This window comes from Oculina patagonica, chromosome 13 (genome assembly GCF_052425735.1).
Source record: "Oculina patagonica isolate OP01 chromosome 13, crgOcupat, whole genome shotgun sequence".
Classification (NCBI taxonomy): domain Eukaryota; kingdom Metazoa; phylum Cnidaria; class Anthozoa; order Scleractinia; family Oculinidae; genus Oculina; species Oculina patagonica.
In genome coordinates this window covers 6,631,779-6,654,457 of record NC_135770.1, presented here as the reverse complement: position 1 = coordinate 6,654,457, position 22,679 = coordinate 6,631,779, and the positions used below count along the sequence as shown (strand labels likewise).

The window sequence follows — 22,679 nt, the reverse complement described above, 5'->3', positions numbered from 1 at the left end:
TGTCAGCAGAACAGATGCCCGGTATGACAAAATAACGAACACAATTTCCCAGTCCCTTGGTAATTCGTACCCCGATCTTACTGTACTGTGTATGTAGAATACCGACTCTGCACCACTACCCCCACCCCACACCACAGGAACATGGCATATTGACGGGAGAAATATAAGAGCTCTAGCCTAAAGCTATAAAACTGATCCAATGCAAGTTGAAACCGGAAAACAGGTCAAAGAAAGGTTAGAACTCAGTACCAACAAACATTGTGTTATTGTCTGCCTTTGAGCACACAGGCACAAGTTTCGCTCTATATCGAAGACTTTTGTCAAAGTTTGATAGGACTTGATAATTCTCGTAGCCTCTCCAGACGGTGTTATGGAGATATCAAAGACACGCCCGGTCTCCAACACGGTGGTGTTTTCATCGATATTTCTCTCCGTTATTTGCTTTGCGGGATTGATTCACGTCGAGATCAAACTTCACGTCCAGGGACAAATGCTTCAAGTCTTGAATGAACAAAAAGAACAAAAGCTCGAGCTACGAAACACAGCAAACGACGAAAATGAGTCTGTGATGAAAATGTTACACAGTGATTCAAAAAAAGGTGAGTAATACAATTATCGAGAAAATGGTTATAGACGAGTAATTTTATTTATCTAAAGAAGCTACAGCTGAAACTAAGGAAGCTGAAACATGATTCCTGTGAATCGCCATACTATGTTCTTATTTTGGGAAAACAATTCCGAGTATTCTAGCGCCCCTATATTCTAGTATTTAAACACGAAGGCGCGCTATAAAAGGAGTAAAGCTCCTCCCCCTTTGTCACGCGATCCCTGCTAAATCAAATATGGCGGACCATGCAAGCAAGAAGGGGTAAAGTCGTTTATCCAAAATAAATGTCGAATCCTACCTTAGGCTCTTTAATTTGACTGAAAAATACTAACTTTTGCGAAATAAAACCAAGAAAGCACCAGTGATGTCTCTTCTTTAGCGTATATGCAAGATTTTGGCTCACCGAATTTGGCTCACGTACTTTGCGAAGTGAAAAATCTGTACTTTGCGAAATGAAAATCTGTACTTTACGAAATGAGAAATCTGTACTTTGCGAGAAATCTGTACTTTGCGAAGTGAGAAATATAAAAGGAAATAAATAATAAAAATCGTTCTTCGTTGAACGCGATGATATTTTTTAATTTGATTATTTGCCTCTCGCCGCAACGATGTAAAGTCAAGAGGTGCTCCTTTTTCGCTGTTACATTGAAGCTCATTGAGCCGATTATTTCATATTTCATTGCGCTGGCGTTATCCAGACAGTTTTGTCTCATGTGGAGAGAATGCGTGACACTTTCTACTTCCGGTCACATGTATCAGAATTGGCGGGAAACTCGTAGTTGTTCGGTCGGCATGGTGTTCAAGCTGTCATCTTTTGGTTTGCTTGACCGCCCTACAGCCCGAAAGAAAAGTTCTCTTTTTGACGGTTTACCTAAGTTTTCTTGGGATGACATTTCGGACAAGGAGGAAATTGGTCGGGGAACCTTTGGATGTGTGTTCACCGCCAAGAAAGTCGATGGCGAATGCGTCGAAGAAACTCATCCGCCAACAACTCATTTCGCAAAGTACAGATTTTTCATTTCGCAAAGTACAGATTTTCATTTCGCAAAGTACAGATTTCTCATTTCGCAAAGTACAGATTTTCACTTCGCAAAGTACAGATTTCTCATTTCGCAAAGTGCAGATTTCTCATTTCGCAAAGTACAGATTTCTCATTTGATTATCATTTCGCAAAGTACAGATTTCTCATTTCGCAAAGTACAAATTTCTCATTTCGCAAAGTACAGATTTCTCATCTCCCAAAGTACAGATTTCTCATTTCGCAAAGTACAATTTCGCAAAGTACTATATGTGTTGAATGTGCACTTTATTTGGCTGACATTTTGCAACTCCTCATTGACCGTCTATAGTCTGAATTACACAGGCGGTGTTTCCGCATTTCGGTGGATTTCTAGACACACGATCAAGGTACAGTAACATAAACCACTTCGATTTCATACTGCAGAGTATTTTATGCACAGTGTTTCTCAAATTGTTGAACTTTATATGTACTGTCTGGTGGAGGTTTTAGCCGCAAATCGCTTCACAATAGTGATACGATGTTATACTGTTTAGGTCTTTATCCCAGTAACTTTGCTTACTCCTGCGGGTAAAAAAAAAAGATTCGCTACAACTTAGCCTTGAAATTCGGATGGCATCTCGAATTTGATGTTCAAAGGTGATAGATATTTGCGGAACATGACTTTCGCCTAAGGAAGTCAAGTTGCTTACTTCGTGTCGTTTATTTGACAATTCGTAGAATTCAAGTAAAAAGATCGAACTGAGCACGCTTAAATATTTTCCAATTTGTTCTTAAAATAATTTAATGGATATATGAAGAGCCTTTACAGAAAATGCACACATAAATTTGTTTGTCGAGTGCTATCTCTTACGGTGAGATTCCTTCACGTCCGCACGCTGGCGAGGTTGATTGACAAATGAGCCCTGGGCTTCCCTGGGAAGCTTTCTTTTACAGCGCGCCTTCGTGTTTAACACCTCATGCACGACAAATTTAAAGTTTACTGATAACTGATTAAAAAAATTGTGTTCCACATATCTTGTAAGACAGTATCGAGACGCTATGTTATAAGAAGGTTATCCTTTTACTTTCACGGTTAATATATTATAACTTTCTTTAAGATAATACCGAGTGACCAAAATTCGATGTTGTGATGGCTGAAGGCCTACCGCGGGAAGCATACTCATGAGTACTTCTTCGATTATTTCAGTGAGGCAAAATCATTAAGAATAATGCGAGCATTCAGTGACAACCTTGCCCGATACTTGAAGTTAGGCTACAGAAAAATGAGGAAGAGAGATCAGCATTTCTAAGTTCCTACATGAATTTTGAATTGGTGATTGTGTATCTTTTTCAACAACTGTGGGCATTTTCTAAACGAAACTAAAACATTGAGCACAAGCATTTCAGTGGAGAATGAAAAGCAAAAGTCTAGTTTAAAAGTATGTTTACTGGCCCGAAGTCTATTTTATAGTTCTTGTACTACTCGCACAGCTTTTCAGTACAAGCTATACGGGTGTTTTGTATTCCCGCCAATTTCGGGAGAAATCAAATCAGGCGGTAATTTGACTAAGTTCCGAACTCGATTTATCATCAAGGTCTTGTTAACCTTTTCAGGTTGTAAGTCACTGTCCACCTCTTTTTACTAAGTAGATTTATTGTGTGATGTTCCAGTCTATCACATTTGCAAGCTTGATTTGGTGAGAAACTGTACTTGAGATAGGTTTATGCCCTAACAATGTTGAAACAGTCGTATTGTCTTAAATAGCAAAGCGCGCGAGTGACGTCACGACTCAGACAAGACTCAGACATGCAAACGGAAATGGCGGACGATTTTCCTAAAACACTTTCTAAAAGAGCCGGTGCTCCTAAAAATCTTTCGTAAAACGAAAACGTCGCCTAAATTCCTTCTATTTCTCTAAGAACACGCTGATGTTTTCTGAGCCTCGTGGGGGTTATATTCATTTGCATTCTATTTTTAGACCTCGCGCGCTTCGCTATTAGGGAGAGTTGTAAAGAGAGTCCTCGTTAAGTGGAAAGCCAAAAACTCGATCCTTCTTCGCAGAACGTGTCAATATAGTGCCCCCCCCCCCCCGCTCACTCAACTCCCATCCCCCTCCTCCCGTTTTGCTGACACATGGCGACACAATCATTCTTCAACAATCGGACATAATACACCTGTGCTCGTTGATTTATAACATAATATTATGCTTTGACAAAATTATTTTGTTAGCCTTTGTCTAAGTGCACAAACTAGTCAAGATCAAGTATAGAGTATACTGTGAGAAAAATCTAATTTTAGCAAAGAATTTTTAAAAATATTTTAAAATGGGTAGAATGGTCAAGAATGTTCGACGAAAAACGTAAAGAATCGAATTATTGACTGATGAAAAGGAGCCCTCCTTGGCGATTTGAAAATAAGCCAAAGGAAAGTGCAAAAGAAGGGTTAGGACAGAGAAGGCCTATTAGTTAGTATTTAGACCACCACACCAAAAACAATCTCTTTAGTTCAAACAGTTCATGAGAAAAGCTCTCGGTGACAGGGAAAACTGTAAACTTGCAACAAAATTATCAAGTATTGTCCGTATACACAGTCTAGTCATGATGAAGCATAACGTTAGACAAATAGAATGGTCGGAAACATTTCAAAACGGATACAAAGGTCAAAAATTTCGGATGAAAAAAAAAAAAAATAACAATCAAATCATTGACTGATGAAAAGGAGCCCTCCTCTGCGATTTGAAAATCAGCCAAGAAAAGCGCAAAAGCAGGGTTAGGACAGAGGAGGCTGAAGTTAGCATTCAGACAACCACGTACACCAAAAAGATTTCCTCAGTTCCAACAGTCTCTAAAGTGAATACAGTTAGCAACCAAGATCGATGATCATGAAAAAAAGCTCTCTGTCTCTGGACCCAGCTTAACCCTTAACGTGCTAAGCGCGGATTATTCCGGGATTTGGAGGAATGGCCATTCTGCCACTTATGACGTCACCAATTTACACGTCAGCAGATTTTTGTGATTTGCATCTTATAGAGCTTGGATAGATCTTTCCACAGGACTGTCCATCTTCAATATTGACTGCATTCCGACAGAGCTAATCGAAAAAAACGCGATCAGTTTTTGGTGTAAAATTGGTGCTAAAACAGGCCAAAATACCCGTACTTGATCATGATCTCCTTTCCAGGGTTTTCCATTGATTCAGATCAAAACTTTTCAGGCCAGTAGAAGGGGTGCACAGAGTAAAAGATAGAGAGCAGAAGAAAGCAGAGAAAAACGAAATGGAAAAGGAAAGGAGCAAGGAAAAAAATCGGAACGGTTCAGCAAAAAAAGAAAACAAAGTCCAAATTTTGGCTTATGCGCATGCGCCAAAGTAAAATATTGTACATTTTTACATGGAAATTACATCAAAATCTTCCTGCATTGCCAAAAAGTGCATTTTTAGCAAATTTAGAGAACTTTTGGACCGTAGAGCCAAGAAAATCGATTAACGGTTAAAAAAAACCCGCGTTTTTAGGAATAATTTCAGCATATTAAGGGTTAAAAAAATATATTTTTAATTTTAAATTTACACTTAGTAGGAAGCTTGACATCTGAATGTGCTGGAATTGAATCAATCGGCGACTACTCAAGTAACATGAGAAATTGGCAGGGAAAACTGTAAACATGCCCCCTTAAAGATTTGAATCAGCACACCGGAATAAGGTCAGACAAGGGTTAAAACTGAATACACACTGTACGCATTGTATTTTTGTCTTCCTTTGATTGCAAACCCACTGGTTACACTCTAAATCAAAAACGTTTCTCTAAGCTTGTTAGTCCTCACAGCCTTTAAGAACGGTATTATGGCTGAGATATCAAACACACGCCCGGTCTCCAATACGGAAATGTTTTCATCGATATTTCTCTCCGTTATTTGCTTCGCGGGATTGATTCACGTCGAGATCGAACTTCACGTTCATCGACAAATGCTTCAAGTCTTGAATGAACAAAAAGAACAAAAGCTCGAGCTACGAAACACAGCAAACGACGAAAATGAGTCTGCGATGAAAATGTTACACAGTGATTTAAACAATGGTAAGTAGCTCAATGATTTAGTTAAGAGAAGCTACGGCTGAAACTAAGAAAGTTGAAACATGACTCTCGGGCAATTACATCGCGGTCATTTGGAGAACATCAATCCAGTATTGTGGCCAATTCCAAACCCATCGATATAATAAGTTTTAACTTTATAACTGCGAAAGAAATTCATCGCTTTCATTTCCTTTCCTTTTTTTAGAAAAATAATGGTAAGAACGAACCTGCTGCGAAAAGTTTTAACTGAACTAAACCTTTTAGCATCAATGAATTAAGACTTCCTTTCAAGCTTATCATCACTCTGTACTGCTAAAGCCCTTGTTATGTTGGTGTGCAGAGCACATGACGGAATTTTGTTGGTACCAAAATACAACTTCATTGAAATCAATCTCAGACTGATCAGCAGAAGGTGTTTTTCTTGGCACCGAATGGCATTTAGACCGAATGGGATTTGATATGATCAGATGTGTTTTGTAAAGTTCTCTTCTTCTCACATGAAATCTTAGTCCAGAGAAGCTAGGCTAGAAATGGTAAAGAAGTCAGTTACTTAAAACAAAAAGAGCTGGCCCTAGCTCATTTGGAATTAACGGCTCGCATGCATGCATACAGAGTCGATGATGTTTTACAATGATCCGTTAAATTGCGACCTTTTTCGTATTATAATTTGTTATTCGCTAAATTACAAAACTACCACCTTCAGTTACCATATCATAACATTAGTGCATTTCATGACGACCTCAGCCGATTAGTAATAGTAATTGGACTGAGTGGAGTACAATTCAGGGAGTAATCGGGCGAGTAATGTCAAAATCGGCCGAGCGCGAAGCGCGAGGACGATTTGAAATTACGAGCACGATTACTCTCTGAATTGTACGATTACTAATTAATCGTGTCAATAACAAAATTCGAGGTTAGGAAGTCTTTAGGAACATTTTCTGTAAGAAAAAGTCAAAGGTAAATTCAATTGGTTGCACACAAACAGCAAGAAAAAACCCATTCAAATGCGCGTGATTGGCGCGCGGATGGCGTAGGTGTCCAATTACAGGTATCCAATTTGAAGTTGCTCAAATTGGATACCTGTAATTGGACACCCACGTGATCGCGCGCCGATTACGCGACAAATAGGCGCGCGCAGAACCAATCAAAATCGAGAATTTTGTTATAGATACGATTAGCAACAGAAAGGCCCAGGATTAATTTCCACATCATTGGCAAGTCGATACAGAAGAATATGTGACATTTCCTGCGAATTTTAAAAAGAGTCACTAAAGGCGTAGTTTGAATAGTATGAAGACTCTGAGTAAATAAGACTGAATCAATTCAACAGCGCTCACTAGCATCACTTAGATGTAATGCATCTTGCCAGGCTGAATATTTTAGATCGGTAAAATAAGCAATTAGATAAAACTCTACTCATTCTGCGATTCGTGTTGGAGAATTCCCGAATGACACAGCGCTTTAGAGATCCATGTAATATCTTAGACTGTTCGCGATTTTGCGTTCGAAAGATAGAACCTCTAAAGTGGCACGTCTCTCATCGAGTGATATTGCCAATCAAGTCATGTGTTCCCAGATCCACTTGTTTCTCGTACACAGGCTCAGACGACCGAGAAGTACAAGCGACTCTAGGGACGAAAACGATAGAAATTGACATTTTGCAAGCTCAGTTCCGGATCAGATCGTAGGTGTTCCATCCTACTTTGTTACCGCGCGCACAGACGCATTTAAGATAACCGTATCGCTTCCACAAACAACGGGACAAATCATTGTTTTAATTTCGTAGCTGTCGTCAGGACACTCGTTAACAACTTTAATTTTTGTTTAATCTTGTAGCCCTTCCCGGCTCTAAACTTTAATTTTTTTTAAAATTTCGTCTTCTATCTAATGTAATCTCAACAGAAAATTTCCGCAATATTTTTCAGTTGCAGGACCACACAATCGTTACAAACGCCATGTGGAAACTACAGATAAGGAAGCAAACGCAAGCAAAACCATCGATCGCGAAGTTCTCAGAAAAGAACTCCGACTTGCTCTAAATAGCCAGGTCTGTAATGTACATTGCTCCAGAGGCATCAGGGGAAGACGAGGCAGGCCTGGTCCCAGAGGCTCTCCAGGCAAACATGGACCGCTCGGGCCGCAAGGATCACAGGGACCTAAAGGAAACCAAGGTACTCAGGGAATTCAGGGAACTCCGGGACCTAAAGGGGAACGAGGAACTCAGGGAATTCAGGGAACTTCAGGACCTAAAGGAAACCAAGGTACTCAGGGAATTCACGGAACACCCGGACCAAAAGGAGACCAAGGTACTCAGGGAATTCACGGAACTCCCGGACCAAAAGGAGACCGAGGTACTCAGGGATTTCAGGGAACTCCAGGACCTAAAGGAAACCAAGGTACTCAGGGAATCCAGGGAACTCCCGGACCGAAAGGAAACCGTGGTACTCGGGGAATTCAGGGAACACCAGGACCTAAAGGAAACCAAGGCCCCCAAGGACCCAAGGGCGATTCTTGGCCTTATACCTCCTGTAGCGAATTCAAGTCAATTTTCGGTGGAAGCTCTTCAGGTAATTATGTGATTGACCCTGATGGCAAAGGAGGCGTGACTCCCTTCAGTGTGTACTGTGACATGAGTGACAAGGGCGGTGCTGGCGTGACGATCATAAGTCACGACAGTGAGAGTAGAACCCATGTTGGCCCTAGCATTCCTGGATGTCATTACGGTGGATGTTACAGTAAAGATGTGCGATACACTGGAGTCAGCACTGCTCAGCTAGCAGCACTCACTCGAATCTCACAGAACTGTGAACAGTTTATCAAGTTTGAGTGCAATAATGAAATGGAGTTTATTGAGCAGAGTTTTGCTTGGTGGGTGTCACGTGATGGAACACGGATGAACTACTGGGGCGGAGCTACAGGCCATGACAAGATGTGCGCATGCGGAGTAACAAACTCTTGTACTGGTGGTATAAAGTGTAACTGTGACAACAGGGGCAATGGTTGGTATGAGGACAGCGGTCTGTTGACAGACAAGTTTGCTCTGCCTGTGACACAAATCAGGCTGGGAGACTTGGATGCCTCAAGCGAAGAAGGATATCATACATTAGGAAAACTCAAGTGTTATGGTCAGGCGTAAAAATAAACGCTTGGCATTACTGACAGTAGCTTTACAAAACTAACAAACCTCAGCGAGTATGATAAATAGAACTTATATCATTGCATTTACCATCATGTATACCTCAGTTTATTAGTTAATTACTAAGCGAAAGTAAAAAGGAGTGCATGTGATCTTAGTAGTAACACTGAAACGTGACAAACAGTATGGAATGAATACCACTTAATGCTTTAGCTTTAACAGCATTTGGACAAACAATTACCAGTTATGATAGCATTTGAGAAAAAATATTCCTTTTGATTTAATGTAGATGAAACTAACACAGACCCAGTTTATTGCCCCAACACTGTGGTTTCCTATGTGTCAATAAACTCTTATTTCAGTGCAATTGCTGTAACATATTCCGGCCCATATACAATACCCTGCCTATTCCTTTTCATGTTATTTGACAAAGAAGAAAAAATGTCTCCGAGACCAATGTAATATAATTCCAACCGGATTCAGAAATTCTTCCTCCTATTTTTTTTCTCAAGGTCCCAATAAAGAACGTGAATAGCTCAAAGAATTCAAGGCTAAAAGCTGAATTTTTACATTATTGAGTGTAGGGAACCTTGAGTAAAACAATATGAGAAAAAGGAATGTCAGATCCCCTGCTGCCACTCCCCCCCCCCCCTTCCTCCCATACTTAGTTGACTCGGTGGTCTCCGCCTCTTCGTGTTCTTTTTAATGCAGAAATATTACGCAAAAACTCCATTCTTGCGAAAAATAATTTCCACTTTTTTCCATTTCCCTTCACCATGTGAGCCCGTCCCCTCCCCCCACCCTCCCTCCTCTTTTCACCCTCTCGTCTCCCGCCTCCCATAAGGTTCCCACGCCCATTACTATAGCACCTTGTCCCGCTCCAGTTTCGGTGAACGCTTATACACTACAAAAGTGTGTGTGTGTGTGTGTGTTCGGTAGGCGAATCACTTGCCCAAAAAACAAAGATTTGGAATCTGCGCAAAAATCACGCGCGGGGCATTTCTCCACCCTTATTCGCAGGCATGACGTTGGTTTTGCTCTTGAAAATGGAAGCTTTAGGTCCCCTGAAACAATAACCGGAAAATTGCACGTCAACCTGAAGAGGACTAATCTTTCAGTCCAGACATGTGTTGACGGTGCGTTTTTTTTCGCCATCGTAAAAAACATACCCAGTCATAGGCAAAGGGCGAATACTGCAACTCTACAATGTTCTTCACTATACAAATGCATCAAAGCAATGCCGCTAAGTGTTTAGACTCCGACCGAACGATCCCCTAAAGGTTTATCAGTATACATTGAAGCCATGATATGACAAGCCCCTATATAATTAAGTCCCTGGCTTATCGGACGAAAGATATTCTTTAGCCCAGCCAAATAACAATGTGTCGAAACAGAAGCCCGGTATGACGAGCGCTAAAAATAACGAACACAATTCCACAGTTCCTTGGTAATGCCCCGCTCTTACTAGAGGGTCCTGAAGGGGGGTCCTAAATCCCAGTTCCCAGCCCAATTTTGGTCCAAATCCCAGTTCCCAGGCATCAAATCCCAGTTCCCAGGCTAATTTTGGTCGAAATCCCAGTTCATAAACAAAAAAATAAAGTAAAACACAGGTCTGCACGGACTCCCCATGTGCCTTGTGGTCGCCGTTCTATGTTTTTAAAGGATTCACATTCGATCCTCAACCCTAACGATCTATCTATAAAAAGGTCACAAAACATTCTACTGCCGGGAGTAGAATTGAGAACACATTTCTACCTCAACAGCTGAAGAGAATCGCGAAGACTCGAAACCGCCAGTACTGTTAGCCACTGTAAAAAGTTGCAGAAATATTTGTCTTTCACGACTCTCTGACACAATACCTCTAAACAACGGTGTCGAAGACAGAGGCGGCGGCGGCGCGTAGCGTTTTGGAACGTGGAGGGGTGGGGGGGGGGGGGGGCTGAGACTGTCCCAAAAATACTCGACAGGTTATCATATTGGAGCAATTTTTTTCCGTTCTATCAACCTTTTGTTGTTTGAGTTTTTCTTACACCGCAGATTTCCGATGAATCTCCGATTGTTGTTCGAAGTCCATACAAACGTTTCCGATCATTTTGGAACTATTATGAAGGTAAACGAAGTTTTCCAAGGATGTCCAAGGAAGTTTCAAAGATGTTTTAGCTCACTCACGAGACGGAATAGCTTGACAAACCTATTTTACGCTGTGTTTGCGATATTTTTGGCACCAAAACGTGGGGGGGGCTGCGTGCACCCGCCAAATTTTCGTTTCGGGGGGCCACAGCATACCCCTTCCCCCCTGCTCCGCCGGTTATGGAAGATTATCACGACATCGCACCACCAAAGACGACGATCGTGCCAGTGACGAAAACTACGCTCTTGACATGTCTGACCTGACAATTTTGTTGAATTAAATGAGAGCATTGGAGCCTTATACAAAATTAATGCTGAAAACAAATTTTAAAAAACCCTCCGATCAGCTCTTTTTTTAAAAAGGGTAAATCCTTTAAATACATGCTTGTGAGAGAAAAAATATAATTTGAAGGCGCTAATGCGACGCCTGCGACCACAAGGCACATGGGGAGTCCGTGGAGACCTGTTTTTTACTTTATTTTCACAAAGAAGTGAAATCCCATTCCCATTTTTCAAAGTGTTTTTTCCCATTCCCAGTGGTAAAATCCCAGTCCCAGTGCACGAATCCCATTTTCCCAGCCCAAAAAGAGGCAAATCCCAGCTCCCATTTTACCCCTTCAGGACCCTCTTACTAGTATTGTACTGTAGAATACCGACTCTACACCAATACCCCCACCCCACACCACAGGAACATGACACATGGACAACAGAAATGAAAGAGCTCTAGCCCAAAGGTTTGAAATTGATCCAATGCAAGCTGAAACCGGAAAAAGGTCAAGGAAGGGTTAAAGCTCAGCGCCAACAAATATATTGTGTTTTTGTCTGTATTTTGAACACACTGGAACACGTTTGCTTTATAATTGAAGACTTCTGTCAAAGATTGATCATTATCGTAGCCTCTCCAGACGGTGTTATGGAGATATCAAAGACTCGCCCGGTCTCCAACACGGTGGTGTTTTCATCGATATTTCTCTCCGTTATTTGCTTCGCGGGATTGATTCACGTCGAGATCGAACTTCACGTTCATCGACAAATGCTTCAAGTCTTGAATCAACAGAGAGAAGAAAAGCTCGAGCTACGAAACACAGCAAACGACGAAAATGAGTCTGTGATGAAAATGTTACATAGTGATTCAAACAAAGGTGAGTAATACAGTTATCGAGAAAATAGTTATAGACGAGGAATTTTATTTATCTAAAGAAGTTACAGCTGAAACTAAGGAAGTTAAAACATGACTGCTGTGAATCGCCATCTCATGTTCTTATTTTGGGGAAATAATTTCGAGTATTCTAGCGCCCCTATATTCTATTAAAAACTAATGCACAACAAATTTGAAGTTTTATAACTGAGTACAAAAATTGCGTTTTACACCTAAATAACAAGCGCTTCCCTTGTAAGACGGTATCAGGAAAATATGTTATTGGAAAGTTATCCTTTCAGCATTAATAAATATTACATACGACTTCCTTAAAGATAATACCGAGTGAGGAAATTCGATGTCGCTATGGCTGAAGGCCTACCCAAGGAAGCCAACTCAGTACTACTTTAGTAAGGCGACAACATTAAAAATAGCAATCAGTGACATTTTTGCGTGACGCTTTAAGTTAGCCTACAGAAAAATAAGAAGAGAGACAGGCATTTAATTAGTGATTGTTTTCTTTTTTCAACAACTTTAGGTATTTTTTTTAAGAAACTAAAACACTGAGCACAAACATTTCAGTGAAGAATGGAAAGCAAAAGCCTAGTTTAAAAGTATGTTTACTGAAAGTCTATTTTATAGCATTTGTACTACTCACACTGTTTTCAGTTCTAGCCATACCGTTAGTTTGTTTCTCTATCAATTTTGAAAAAAAAAATAAGGCGGTGGTAAGTTCCAATCTCGATTTATCCTAAGGTCTTGTTAACCTTTTCAGATTGCAAGTCACTTGAAGTGAATATCAGTACAGTGGAAACCCAATATCTATCTATTCTAGTATTAAATAACTATTGAATAACAAATTTGAAGTTTATAACTGAGTAAAAAATTGCGATTTACATCTAAACTAGTAATAATCAGAGATTAGGGGAGTACGTTCGACCCAAGATAGGTACCGAGGCAACACAGCAAATTTTGGAAAGATGTCACTAAAAAGTTATCCGTTTCAGCATTAATGAATATAGCCTACGACTTCCTTAAAGATAAAACCGAGTGAGGAAATTCGATATCGCTATGGCTGAAGGCCTACCCAAGAAAGCCAACTCAGTACTACTTAAGTAAGGCAACAACATTAAAAATAGCATTCAGTGACCTTTTTGCGTGACACTTAATGTTATCCTACAGAAAATGAGAAAAGAGACGGGCATTTTTGAAAAAACGAATAACAATCACTCATTAAAATGAGTGATTGTTATTCGTTTTTTCAAGACCTCTTTCAACCTCTGTGGACTTGTTTTATAGAAACTATAACAGAGCGTACAAGCATTTAAGTGAAGAATGAAAAGCAAGAGCCTAGTTTAGAAGTATGTTTACTAGCCAGAAGTCTATTTTATATAGGACTTGTACTACTCGCACTTTTTTTTAGTACAGGTAATAAGTTGAACTTGATTATATTCTCTGCCAGGTCTTGTTAACCGTTTTATGTTGTAAGACACTGTTCACCTCTTTAACTCATGGAATCCTTTTCTGCACTGGGTTTGTAAAAAAAGCTCTGATGAGTCGCGTTTAGTAGACTGAGTGAAACATCAACTAAGTAGATTCATTCTGTGATGTTCCTTGCAGGACAACACATTCGTAACAAGAACCAAGTGACGAAAACAACAAACAAGAAAACAAACGCGAGCGAAACCATCGATCGTGATGACATCAAAAGAGAAGTGCGACTTGCTCTAAGTAGCCTGGTCTGTAATGCTCAATGCCCCAAAGGCATTAGAGGAAGACGAGGCAGGCCTGGTCCCAGAGGCTCTCCAGGTAAACATGGACCGCCCGGGCCGCAAGGACCACAGGGACCGAAAGGAAACCAAGGTACTCAGGGAATTCAGGGAACTCCAGGACCTAAAGGCGACCAAGGCCCCCAAGGACCCAAGGGCGATCCTGGTAAATCTATCTCAGCCCCTTCAATTGTGGCACCTCCAATGTCTATGGTGGTAAACGAAACTGGTACAGCCTCGTTTCAGTGCGAGGCTGAAGGAAACCCGGAACCTGAAGTCACGTGGCTGAAGCAGAATTCCAGTCTTGTCGCGGACAAACGAGTTGTGCTGTCACGTGGTGGCCTGATGATTACAGATGTGACGTCACAAGATGAAGGAATGTACACTTGTGTAGCAAGGAATATTCTTGGTGAAATGACGTCATCGGCTTCGTTGTCTGTTCAAAGTGGGTAACAAGTATTACATTTATCAACTGTATTCAGGTTCAATTGACGTGTATAAGCAAGGACCAGCGTAACAAAACAGAACCACCGGATGCTAATCAAGGCAGGAACTAATCAGCTATGAAGTTTTAAATAAACGAAAAAAGCAAGGCTAGCTGAACAGTAAAGTAAATATTGACATTCAAAATATATTTCTCTACTGTTTAATCAGCTTTGCTTTTTGTGTATCTATGTTATATTTGCAATTGGTAACATGACTGTACGGCTATTAGCTAGGAAAGTAAGCTTTCGTCTGGATGAAAAAAAATCTCCATTAGAATTTAGCATTCCTGGTCAACATGTAGCTATGAAGAAAGTGCCCAATCTGTCAGTTATTTCTTTCTTCTAGTTCAATGATTATCGTCTCATCACTGTTGTTTGTCATTTCTTCAATCTAGTTGGCGCCGTGATCACTCAGAAGCCCTCATCTGTCATCGTTGAAGAAGGACAGAACGTGAACCTGGTCTGCCAAGCTACTGGTCAGCCGACACCAACAGTCACGTGGCAAAAAGCGTTCAGTCAATTGCCAAAAGGGAAGAGTTCAGTTGTTGATGGAAAATTGACCATACGTAATATAGCAAAAGCAGATGGCGGGGCTTACGCATGCGCGGCAAAGAATCTCCTTGGAGAGAATTCCGCTACTTCACTAGTGACAGTGATCAATAAACTCAAATTTATATTACCTTAACCCCTCCAGTGAAAGTTGTTGCATCCCTTTACAGTAATGCAATACTGCACTGTACATCTCAGGGCTCGGTGCACATTGGTTGGAGAAGAGTGGGCCAAAATCTCCCTCAGAATCATGTTCTTTAAGCAAACGGAACTTTGCTTCTTCGAGGCGTTTCCACAAGTGATGCCGGGACCTATTCATGCGTGGCAAAAAATTCTCAACGTTCTATCGAAGCAACATCTGTTCTTGAAGTGTTCAATACACCCATGTCCTGCAGCAGTATAAAATCGGGCCGCAGTGGAAGCTCTTCAGGTAATTATATGATTGACCCTGATGGCAAAGGAGGCGTGACTCCCTTCAGTGTGTACTGTGACATGAGTGACAAGGGCGGCGTTGGCGTGACGGTCATAAGTCACGACCGTGAGAGTAGAACCCATGTTAATTACAAATCTCCCGGATGTGGTCGTGCTGGATGTTACAGTAAAGATGTGCGATACACTGGAGTCAACACCGCTCAGCTAGCAGCACTCACTCGAGTCTCACACAACTGTGAACAGTTTATCAAGTTTGAGTGCAATAATGACATCTTGTTTATTGAGAAAGGCTATGCTTGGTGGGTGTCACGTGATGGAACACAAATGAACTACTGGGGCGGAGCTACAGGCCATGACAACACGTGCGCATGCGGAGTAACAAAATCTTGTACTGGTGGTAGAAAGTGTAACTGTGATAACTATGGCAAGGCCGGTTGGTTTGAAGACAGCGGTCTGTTGACAGACAAGTCTGCTCTGCCTGTGACACAAATCAGACTGGGAGACTTGGATCAGTCAGACGAAGAAGGATTTCATACATTAGGAAAACTCAAGTGTTATGGTCAGGCGTAAGATTAATAGCTTGACATAACTGACAGTTGCTTTACAACGCCAACAGACCTCATAAGTATGATAAAGAGAACTTATATGACTGCATTTTTAAGTTATCATCATGCATACCTCAGTTCATTAATTAATTTAGCGAAAGTAAAAGCAGTTCATGTGATCTTACTCAAATAGTACTGAATAAATACCACTTTATGCTTTAGCTTTAAGGTATCACGGAAGGAAAATTGGCGTTTTCGTTCCAAGTCAAATTGTGTGCAAACCATTCATGGTAACCCCAATGGAGTATGTATTTTCTGAAACCTTATTGAATAAAGATTGTAATTTTGGATTTTGTTTACATCATATAGACCATAATAAGCAACGTCAGCATTTTGTTTGCAATTATGATGTTGCACAACTGAAATTTGATCTACATATATTGGTCTAAAAAAACGGTGTCTCAGATTTTGCTTTTCTTGCTCCATTAATTTTTTATGAATTTTTAATCCCAAAGAAGCCCTAAAATGCAATTTTAAAGTTTAAAAATTCATAAAAAATTAATGGAGCAAGAAAAGAAAAATCTGAGGCACCGTTTTTTAGACCAATATATGTAGATCAAATTCCACATAAAAGTTTTGGCTCTCGTGTAAATGTGTTCTCAAATAAACCTAAAGTTGCGCAACATTATAATTGCAAACAAAATGCTGATGTTGCTTATTATGGTCTATATGATCAAAACAAAATCCAAAATTACAATCTTTATTCAATAAGCTTTCAGAAAATATATACTTTATTGGGGTTACGATTGATGGTTTGCACACAATTTCACTTGGAACGAAAAGGCCAATTTTTCTTCCGTGATACCTTAACATCATTTAAAGAAACAAAAGACAATTGAATTCACCAGATTATATGATAGCATTTTAGAAAAATATTCATTTAGTTTTTATGTAGATGAAACTAAGACCGACCCAACAGTGTAGCTTCCTAAGTGTTAATAAACTTTTATTTCAGTACAATTGCTGTAACAAAGACAAGCACATATACACCACCCTGCGTATTCTTCTTCATGTTATTTGAAAATAAGAAAGAACGCTCCGAGACCAAAGTTATGTAACTAAGCCCGGATTTCGTTTTCATTTATCTCTCAAGGTCCCAATAAAGAACTTGAATAACTCCAAGGCTAAAAAGTTGAATTTTACTGACATTATTCAGCACAGGGAACCTTGAGTAAAACATATGGGAAAAGGGAATTTCAGATCCCCTGCTGCCACGCCCACCCCCTTTCCCCTCTCCATATATACTTAGTTGACTATGAGGTCCCGCCTCTTTGTATTCTTTCTGATGCAGAAATATTACGCAAAAATTCCAATATTGTGAAAATAAATTTTCATTTCCCTCCACCTTGGAAACCTCTCTTTTCACCCTCCCGTCTTCCGCCTCAATTAACGTTCCCACTCGCTTTACTATAGCTACCAGGTTCACGCTCCTTCTCCTTGAACGCCTTTACACTACAAAAGTGTGTGTGAGCTCGGTAGGCGAATCACGCCCCAGAAGCGAAGATATGGAACTTGCGCGAAAGTTGCGCGCCAAGCATTGTTCCACCCTTATTGGCAGGCACGACGTTGATCCCTGCAACAATAATCGGAAAATTGCACGTCGACCACGACGATAGCGCATTTTTTAATCCAGAAATGTACTGAAGGTGCGTTTTTCCCCTTGGCAAAAATTCATATATATTCCTAAACAAAGGCCAAAATAAGTCCAGTTCTGGCCCTCTATTTCTCTCTGTCACGCAACGTCGTTGCGTGAGCCGAACTTGATTAGGGGCAAAATCTGCAACTCTACATTGTTATGTACACTACAAATACTTCAAAGCAATATGCCGCTAGGTTTATAGACTCCGACTTCTCCTCTAAAATTTTAGCAAACAATTGAACCCGATGTAACGAATCACTTTATAACAAAGTCGCAGCCGGTATAAAACAAACGGTTTATTCAGTTCAGCCCGTCCAACGTTACACTAACAGTGAAATGTATAGGGACGATACTCCGGTATAACGAACCCGTAATATAACGAGCAAAATTTGCCAGTCCCTTTATCTTGCAATATTACTGTACTGTAGAATGCAACTCTTCACCAATCCCCCCCCAGCACACAACACCGGAACATAACACATTGATCGGAAAAATGAAACAGCTCTAGCCCAATTAGGATTGAAACTGATCCACTGCATGCTGAAACCGGAAAAAGGTCAAAGAAGGGTTAGAGCTAAGCGCACAAAAACATTGTGTTTTTGTCTGCCTTTGAGCACACAAGCACAAGTTTCGCTATGATATCGAAGACTTTTGTCAAAGCTTGATAATTCTCGCAGCCTCGCCGCACGGTGTTATGGAGATATCAAAGACACGCCCGGTCTCCAACACGGTGGTGTTTTCATCGATATTTCTCTCCGTTATTTGCTTCGCGGGATTGATTCACGTCAAGATCGAACTTCACGTTCATCGACAAATGCTTCAAGTCTTGAATCAACAAAGAGAAGGAAAGCTCGAGCTACGAAACACAGAAAACGACGAAAATGAGTCTGTGATGAAAATGTTACACAGTGATTCAAACAAAGGTGAGTTATTCAATGATTGAGAAGATAGTTATATACGAAGAATTTTATTTATCTAAAGAAGCTACAGCTGAGACTAAGGAAGTTGAAACATTACTCCTGTGAATCGCCATGCCATGTTCTTATTTTGGGGAAATAATTCCGAGCATTCTAGCACCCTTATATCCTAGTATTAAATAACTATTGAACAACAAATTTGAAGTTTATAACTAAGTAAAAAAATTGCGATTTACACTAAACTAGTAATAATCAGAGATTAGGGGAGTGCGTTCGACCCAAGATAGGTACCGAGGCAACACAGCAAATTTTGGAAAGATGTTACTAAAAAGTTATCCTTTTAGCATTAATAAATATTACCTACGACTTCCTTAAAGATAATACAGAGTGAGGAAATTCGATGTCGCTATGGCTGAAGGCCTACCCAAGGAAGCCAACTCAGTACTACTTTAGTAAGGCAACAACATTAAAAATAGCATTCAGTGACATTTTTGCGTGACACTTAAAGTTATCCTATAGAAAAATGAGAAAAGAGACAGGCATTTAATGAGTGATTGTTATTCGTTTTTTCAAGACCTCTTTCAACCTCTGTGGACTTGTTTTTAGAGAAACTGAAACATTGAGCACAAGCATTTTAGTAAAGAATGAAAAGCAAAAGCCTAGTTTAGAAGTATGTTTACTAGCCAGAACACTATTTTATATAGGACTTGTAGTACTCGCACTTTTGTTCAGTACAAGCAATAAGTTGAATTTGATTATATTCTCTGCCAATTTCGAGTTCCGATCTCGATTTTACGCAAAGTTCTTGTTAACCATTTTATGTTGTAAGACACTGTTCACCTCTTTAACTCATAGAATCCTTTTCTGCACTGGGTTCGTAACAAACGCTCTGATGAGTCCCGTTTAGTAGACTGAGTGAAACATCAACTAAGTAGTTTTGATTCATTTTGTGATGTTCATTGCAGGACAACACATTCGTAACAAACGCCACGTGCTGGAAACAGCAGACAAGAAAACGAATGCCAGCGAAACCAGCGATCGTGATGACATCAGAAAAGAAGTGCAAATTGCACTGAGTAGCATGGTCTGTAATGTCAAATGCCCCAAAAGCATCAGGGGAAGACGAGGCAAGCCTGGCCCCAGAGGCTCTCCAGGTAAACATGGACCGCCCGGGCCGCAAGGACCACAGGGACCTAAAGGAATTCAGGGTACTCAGGGAATTCAGGGAATTCCTGGACCTAAAGGTGACCAAGGCCCCCAAGGACTCACGGGCGATCCTGGTGAATCTATCTCAGCCCCTTCAATTGTGGCACCTCCAATGTCCATGGTGGTAAACGAAACTGGTACAGCTTCGTTTCAATGCGAGGCTGAAGGAAACCCGGAACCTAAAGTCACATGGCTGAAACAGAATTCCAGTCTTGTCGCGGACAATCGAGTTGTACCGTCACGTGCTGGTCTGATGATTACAGATGTGACGTCACACGATGAAGGAACGTACAATTGTGTGGCATTTAATATTCTTGGAGAAATGACGTCATCGGCTACATTATCTGTTCAAGGTGGATAACAAGTATTACATTTATCAACTGTATTGAGAATCAATTATGCAGGCGAGGACCAGCGTAACAAAATTGAAGTACCACTGGATCCTAATGGAGAATATAATCAGTTATGAAATTTTAAATTAATAAACGAAAAAAAGCAAGGCTGACTTAACAGTAAAGGAGACATTTGCTTTCAAAATATATATTCCTTTACTGTTTAATCAGCTTTGCTTTTTTGTTTTAACTTTGGTGGCTGCCAATGCAGTACTTGCATTTAATGATAATTTTACAGACATTTTGTACTTTTAATCGTTTTAAATATTGTAATTTAACACGTATTTTAAAGACTTTTTTAACTTACCTTACCTCACCTTGTATCTAGGCTGTATTTGCAATAAGTACCATGACTGTACGGCTATTAGCTATAAAACAAAGTTATCGTCTGGGTAAAAAAAACAACAAATACATCCAGTAATTAAATTATAACCCACTAGAATTTAGTATTTCTGGTTAACATGTAGCTATGAAGAAATTTCCCAATCTGTCAAAATCTCTCATTTGCTTCCTCCTCCTTGCTCAATTATATCGTTTAATAACTGTTATTTGTTCGTTTCTGTAATCTAGTTGGCGCAGTGATCACTCGCAAGCCCTCATCTGTCATCGTTGAAGAAGGACAGAACGTGAGCCTGGTCTGCCAAGCAACTGGTCAGCCGACACCAACGGTCACCTGGCAAAAAGCGTTCAGTCATTTGCCAAAAGAGAAGACTTCAGTTGTGGATGGAAAATTGACCATACACAATATAGCAAAAGCAGATGGCGGGGCTTACGCATGCACGGCAAAGAATCTCCTTGGAGTGGATTCCGCTACTGCACTAGTGACAGTGATTGATGAACTCAAATTTACCTTAACCCCTCCAGTGAAAGTTGTTGCATCAGATCTTAGCAATGTCAGTACTGCACTGTACAGCTCATGGCTCAGTTGACATTGATTGGAAAAGAGCGGGTCAAAATCTTCCTCAGAATCATGTAATTTATCCAAAAGGAACTTTGCTTCTTCGAAGCGTTTCTTCGAGTGATGCTGGGACTTATACCTGCGAAGCAAAAAATTCTCAACGTTCTATCGAGGCAGCATCTGCTGTTGAAGTACTGAAACCCATGTCAAGCTGTAGCGATTTAAAGTCGAGTCGCAGTGGAAGCTCTTCAGGTAATTATATGATTGACCCTGATGGCAAAGGCGGCGTGACTCCCTTCAGTGTGTACTGTGACATGAGTGACAAGGGCGGTGTCGGCGTGACGGTCATAAGTCACGACAGCGAGAGTAGAACCTATGTTGGTAACATTCCTGGATGTGGTGGTGCAGGATGTTACAGTAAAGATGTGCGATACACTGGAGTCAGCACTGCTCAGCTAGCATCACTCACTCGAGTCTCACAGAACTGTGAACAGTTTATCAAGTTTGAGTGCAATAATGACGCAGGGTCCATTGCTGATGGTTATGCTTGGTGGGTGTCACGTGATGGAACACAGATGTACTACTGGGGCGGAGCTACAGGCCATCACAGAATGTGCGCATGCGGAGTAACAAACTCTTGTTCAGAAAGTGGCAGAAACTGTAACTGTGGCAACTGGGGCAGTGGTTGGAGAGAGGACAGCGGTCTGTTGACAGACAAGTCAGTTCTGCCTGTGACACAAATCAGACTGGAAGACTTGAATCGCTCAAACGAAGAAGGATATTATACATTAGGAAAACTCAAGTGTTATGGTCAGGCGTAAAACAAAAAATGCTTGAGATCACTGACAGTTGCTTTACAAAACTAACAGACCTCAGCGAGTACGATAAATATAAATTCTATCATTGTATTTATCATCATGTATACCTCAGTTTATTAATTAATTTAGCGAACGTACTGAAGGAACACGTGATCATTTTCTTATTACTTTAAAAGGGGTATGGAATGAATAACACTTTATGCTTTAGCTTTAACAGCATTTAAACAAAGGAAAGACAATTAAATTTACCAGTTATGACAGTATTTGAGAAAAAGACTCCTTTAGATTTAATGGTATATGAAACCAAGACCGACACAGTTTATTGTCCCAACACTGTAATTTCCTATGTGTCAATAAACACTTATTTCAGTACAATTACTGTAACATTGTCAAGCACATATACAATATCCTGCTTATTCTTTTTCATGTTATTAAACAAAGAAGAAAAAAATGTCTCCGAGACCAAGGCAATATAACTCTTTCCGGATTCAGACATTCTTCCTCCTAAAGGTTTTTTACTCAAGGTCCCAATAAAGAACTTGAATACTCCAAAAGTTCTGCTAACAGATAATTTTAAATCCCCTGCTGCCACTCCCCCCCCCCCCTTCCCCTCTCGAAATACTTAGTTAACTAGGTGGTCCCCGCCTCTTTGTGTTCTTTCTAATGCAAAAATATTATTACGCAAAAACTCCATTATTGCGAAAATAAATTTCACGTTTTTCTATTTCCCTTCACCTTGGGAGCCCCTGTTTTCACCCTCTCGTCTCACATAAGGTTCCCACACACTTTACTATAACAACCAGTTTCCCGCTCCTGTCTCGAACGCTTATACACTACAAACGTGTGTGTGAGTTCGGTAAGCGAATCACGCCCCAGAAGCGAAGATATGG

The 22,679-nt window shown here is 40.4% G+C and overlaps 1 protein-coding gene and 3 pseudogenes across 5 annotated transcripts in view; all 4 read left to right on the top strand.

The window, feature by feature from the left end:
- Positions 1-22,679, top strand: part of LOC144634936 (uncharacterized) — a 153,404-nt pseudogene that overhangs the window by 103,493 nt on the left and 27,232 nt on the right. The window lies entirely within an intron of this gene.
- Positions 511-9,254, top strand: LOC144634985 (uncharacterized). Of its 2 annotated transcripts, none has more exons than XM_078494036.1 (2): positions 511-599; positions 7,601-9,254. In XM_078494036.1, exons 1-2 carry the CDS (start codon positions 569-571, stop codon positions 8,809-8,811), a joined length of 1,242 nt encoding a protein of 413 aa, XP_078350162.1. In that variant the 5' UTR covers positions 511-568; the 3' UTR covers positions 8,812-9,254. The 2 variants fall into 2 exon arrangements, with proteins under 2 accessions (XP_078350162.1, XP_078350161.1); XM_078494035.1 differs by lacking the exon at positions 511-599 and adding an exon at positions 5,463-5,678.
- Positions 11,855-17,041, top strand: LOC144634932 (uncharacterized; annotated as a pseudogene). Its single transcript, XR_013567283.1, has 3 exons — positions 11,855-12,083; positions 13,700-14,293; positions 14,729-17,041. The product of XR_013567283.1 is annotated as an uncharacterized LOC144634932 (transcript).
- On the top strand, positions 18,148-22,307 carry LOC144635102 (uncharacterized; annotated as a pseudogene). Its single transcript, XR_013567304.1, has 3 exons — positions 18,148-18,481; positions 19,441-20,034; positions 20,644-22,307. The product of XR_013567304.1 is annotated as an uncharacterized LOC144635102 (transcript).

Coding starts and splice junctions, on each gene's coding strand:
- LOC144634985 (XM_078494035.1), top strand. CDS start 5,489: ATGTTTTCATCGATATTTCTCTCCGTTATTTGCTTCGCGGGATTGATT. Junction 5,679..7,600: donor ACACAGTGATTTAAACAATG/GTAAGTAGCTCA, acceptor AATATTTTTCAG/TTGCAGGACCACACAATCGT.